Source organism: Trypanosoma equiperdum (assembly GCF_001457755.1).
Source record: "Trypanosoma equiperdum strain OVI genome assembly, contig: ctg_498, whole genome shotgun sequence".
Lineage (NCBI taxonomy): Eukaryota > Euglenozoa > Kinetoplastea > Trypanosomatida > Trypanosomatidae > Trypanosoma > Trypanosoma equiperdum.
In genome coordinates, this window is record NW_027124418.1 from 1 (window position 1) to 4,768 (window position 4,768).

At 39.8% G+C, this 4,768-nt stretch overlaps 1 pseudogene across 1 annotated transcript; it reads right to left on the reverse strand.

Moving 5' to 3' along the window:
- Window positions 1-847: 847 nt before the first annotated feature.
- Window positions 848-2,273, reverse strand: TEOVI_000211900:pseudogene (annotated as a pseudogene). The gene is given in 2 exon segments: window positions 848-901; window positions 903-2,273. Coding segments are annotated over 2 exon segments (1,425 nt in total).
- Between the last annotated feature and the right edge of the window lie 2,495 nt (window positions 2,274-4,768).

Here is a 4,768-nt window from a genome sequence, read left to right on the forward strand (position 1 = left end):
TGAATTTGCGTGTGAAGTGTGCGTTTTACGAAGGTCTTCAGTGCCTTGGACTTACACCAATATGGTAGAGCCGATGTTTCATTATTACCTCTCTCAACTTTATAAAAATTCTGCGATTATTTAAATGCAAAATTATTTATTTTTTACCTCAATTTTGGGTTGAGCTTTGATTAGAAATTTCTGATAGACATTTCTTGTCTAATTATACTATGAAAATAACTCCAATGAACTTGTGAGATAGAATCTGTGCCTTTATGATTTTCAGCTGCTTTTTCTTTTGTAAAATGAAATCCGTCGCGTTCATTGTGTTTGATATTGCGCATATTCTATACCTTTCTCTTTCAATCCTTGTCGCAGCTTTACACATACTCTCACTACGCCTTGACGTTGTTTTACGTGTATCTATTGTAGTTTCCATTTAGTATTAACCATAACTCTTATTATAATATGAGTATATACGCTCATAAATTACTCCCATTATTATTGTTATTATAATTATTATAATTTTAATCATTATCATTACTATTAATATTATAAGCTTAACTAATATCAACAACAAACCATGAAATATGAAATAAACCAAATTGAAATAGCACTGCTTTTTATACGTTGCCACTCTATTACTCTATGACCCTTTGCTACTTTAATCAAAATCATCCTTAATGTTTCAAAATTTTCATATTTCCATAAATTTTTTCAAGTTGCTCACTTTCATCAAAAAGTGTTAAAATATATAAGAGATTAGAAATTCTAGAAAATTTTCTCAAAATAACAAAATTTCATGAAGCTTCATAAATTTATACAAAATCACCAAAAATGCTATCAAACTCACGAAGGCAGCAGTTATCAGAGCCGATTTCGTATTGAGGAGAAAACTGGAATCCTTGAAAGGTTATTTTTCATTTGCAACTGGTGTCCTTTTTACACTTATCTTTGTCGCTTCCATGTCTTGTACATTTCTTGTCTTTTTTCTTAGAAGTCTCTTCTTGGTTTTATTTTTCAGTAGCTGCTTTCTCTTCCTTTGTTAAGATGCACTTTTTGCCTTCTTTTGTTTTGTTATAATGGCACCCTGGCGTGGTGTCACACTGTTGCTGTTCTTCTATAGCATTACAAACTTCCTCTGGGTTGCTGTGTGTGACAGCGTCGGTGCAGGTTGTTCCTTGCTTTTCTGCAGTTGCGCTAGTCTGCAGTTTTTGAGCCATGGCTACGTCTAAGTCTATCTCTTCTAAGTCAAAGACTGGAGTTTGTTTTTTGTTTTTTCCGCTTGGGGCCTTTAGTTGTTTAAGGGCTTCGGCCATTTTTCCGGTGTCCTTTTCGAAGTCTTGACCGAATGCCGTTTCGAGCATTCCTTTCAGCTTGGTTGGAGGTATTTCTTCGTCTTTGTTTAGTACCTTGCTTAGTGCGTCCGTTAGTTCGCCGCTTTCCGCTGCTTTGTTTATTAGGGTGATCACTTCGGTTACCGTTGGCGGCCTGTTGGGAGCTGAACTTTGAGATGCTGCTGCTACTGCTGCTTTGTGCCTTCCGATTGTGCTTGAGGCTCCGAGTTTCTTGAGTTTCGTCTGGCTGTCTAGCGCGGGCGTTGAATCTGTTGTAAACATGCCGCCACCGAAAACGACTCCGGTTGCCGGCGCTGCGTTAGTGAATACGCTGCTGTGGTCCGTGAAAAGCTTGCAGCCTCGGCCGCCTGTCAGGTCTGCGCTTGTGTATGTGCCCGTGTGGTCTGTCAGTAGAGCTGCCATTTTAGGTGTATTCGGCGGAGCTGGCCCAAAGTCGTTATCTAAGCAACCGCTGATTAAAGCCTTTACTTCTGCATCGCTATCGGCGTCGTGCGCTAAGCAGGTGTTGGTGCTATGTATGCCTGCTGTCGCCGTTGTTGTGTACAAAACGTTTACAAAGTCGTCTACCCTGCCTGCTGTGTAGGCCGCTTTGGCTGCATTAACTATGTTGGGGGCGGTTTTTGTTTCAATTTGCTGCCGCGCTTCTTCTGCTTTTGTAGCCGCGTAGAGGCTTAGCGTTGTGAACCCTATCGCATTTCGGCTGTCTGTGAGAGCGCCAAGTTTCATTGCTTTTGTCAGTTTGCTGTATCCCTTTAGATCTGTCAGTGCGCTTGTTATGGTGCTCTGCAGTGCTTGGGCTTGGCTTTTGGCCTGAATCGAATACTGGCAATAAGGCTTAAGGCTGGCCGCATTTATCGCTTCGGTGACCGCATGTGCTACTGGCGGCGCCGTCGTTAGCAGTAACGACACGATTACAGCGGATGCTGTACTTTTCATTTGGGTTTTTTTAAATCCTCTGCATAAGAGGTATGGGAAAGGACGTAGAAAGTGCATCTTTTATGTTTAAATTTACTATCGTGTGTTGCCCCTTCAACTGTACGAGTTCACTGACGGTTTGTGAAGCTATAATGTTTGGACTCCATTCCTGTACCATTCCATTTTATGATGTTTCCAGCTTATTTGATCTGTTTATAGTATTTTCATATTTCTGGCTTAACAGTCGGCGCGGGATGGACTTGTTTCCTTTTTGCCCATTTGTTGTCGGTTTTTTTTGTTTTGAGCACTGACGTTACGCTTAGTTTTGGCTGCCAAGTCTCCTTTGAGTGTGGTGTCTCTTTGGTTAAATGTAAGTCGTGCAATCTCTTCCACTAATCTACCGTGCTCGCCGACTGGTTGGTGTTTGGCCTCCGTAGTATACAGTTTCATCTGTTGTCTTCTTGATTTTGGAGTCTCCGAGCGGTCTTGAAGGCTATCATAGGCGTTTGACTCCTCGAAAGCGGGCTTAGGTAGGCCTTCCGTTGGTGTATTTGAAGCCGCCGCCGCCGACGCTGGCTAGTGTCTTCCGTCGCTTCTTTGTTGTCTATAGCGTCTAGTTGAATCACCCCCAAGTTTCATGGTATCACAGTTGCTCGCTCAAATTCGTGTGCTTAGGGCGCTGCAGGGAGGTTACTATGGGAAGCAACTTTCAGGTTTGCCGCGTTTCGTGTCAACTTGCTATCTGATGCATATATTACTGCCCGCAAAATCCATCTGGACAGCGTGTACCTGCTGTTATTTCTGGCCCAAGCTTCTCCTATTTATCGATTGTTTCAGCGCCGTTGCTATGCTATCGTTTATTGCTTCTTGATTTGTCTTTGATATGCACTTACTGTCTCTTGCTGTTTTAAAAGTTGGGTCAATTTTAGTTTGGTCACCCTCTATGCCTCCGAGGTTTTATTGGCTGCTGTGAAAACAAAAACGCTTGTGTTTTCACTTGTCTACTAGATTATGGTCGTGTTCTCGATCCTCATTTGTAAATGTTATTGCCATGTGCAGAACTTATGCTGCACAATGAGGTGACTTTCTCTGCTGCTGTATTAACCGTCACAGGACCTAGGGCGGTGGTTGATGTATTTTTTCGCTGAGTATTTCAGCATTTGATGAACTCTTTCCTTTGCCGCTCACCAGCAGGGCCGAAAGTTCTTGTAATATACTCTGTGTTGATTTTACTTGTTTCTGTTGTTTGCATGGTGTGAACCCACATGTTTTAAATATTTGTTTTTTACTTCGTTTTCACTACAATTCATTTTAGTCCTCTGCTTTTCCTCAGTTTATAACGGGTTAAGTCATCCAGCTTTGCTCTTCGTCTAGTGAAGTTGCTCTATATCTGTTTTCTATCTTCACAAAAAATAAGAAAAAACAGGAGTCTTACGAAGTAGCAATGCGTATGGATCTTAGTGCTTGGGACTAGTTCTCCACCAGAAGGTTAAAAACAAAGATCGCTACCACCATATCCGCAGTAGAATATATTTATTTTTGAGTAAAGTGTCATTTCTTTTGGGGTTATCATGTATCTCCCATCTTTTTATCTTAAACTCCTTTGTAAGCCCGTCTTTTCTTTGCGCAGTTTATTCAGCTTTATATTCTAAGCTTTCCATGGCCCGCTTTGTAGAGTTAAATTATGTGAATTGAGGAAATGTATCTTCACTATAAAAATCCTCTTACTTGGAACTCAAATATTCGTCTTTCTTCTGTTGGTGTTATTCATTTCTATTTTCCGGTAATGAGTCTTCCTTTGTTTAAATATTAACCGCACAAAAAACTGTAAAAAATGAAATATTGATTAGGACTGGATTTTCTTTTGTGTCTTTTACTTTTAAAAAACAAATAAAATTGCAATGTTCTAAAGGACCTCACTATAATTTAATATATATGTTACTTAAGATGCATTTTCACACTTTCATTTCCTTAACGCTAGAAAAACGTTATTCTTGTTTTTATGTAATAAGTATTCAAAATTTCACCTGTGCAGGGGCCCCCAAGGCCGAATGTTTATACACTGTTTTGTGATTCTATATCAGGGTTTCTTGACAATGTTCCCTTTTAAAGATCGATGCATTCTGGTGGTTACCTTTATTCTTCCTAATTCTACAGTTTTAAATGGCACTTTTTAAGATATATGTTCAATCAGTAGCTTCTTCTTTCGTCAATGCTTCACAACTCTTTGTGATATTTTTGAGCAACAAACTTTCAGAAAGATTTTATAACATTCATCACTTACTTTTCAGGCGTGCATTACCACATATCGATGATAGTGACTCGATCATAAATAGTGAATTATTCAAAGAGTTTTTCATAGCACATTATCTATGGTGCAGTTAGTTGCCTTCTACTTCTCGTTATTCTTTGTGTTACTTGTAGCTACTCCTTTTTGTTTGAACACTCGACCCTGTTTCTCCCCCATTGTTCTTCCACAATTTCCTTGTGTATTACTATGCCCATCGTCATCTTTG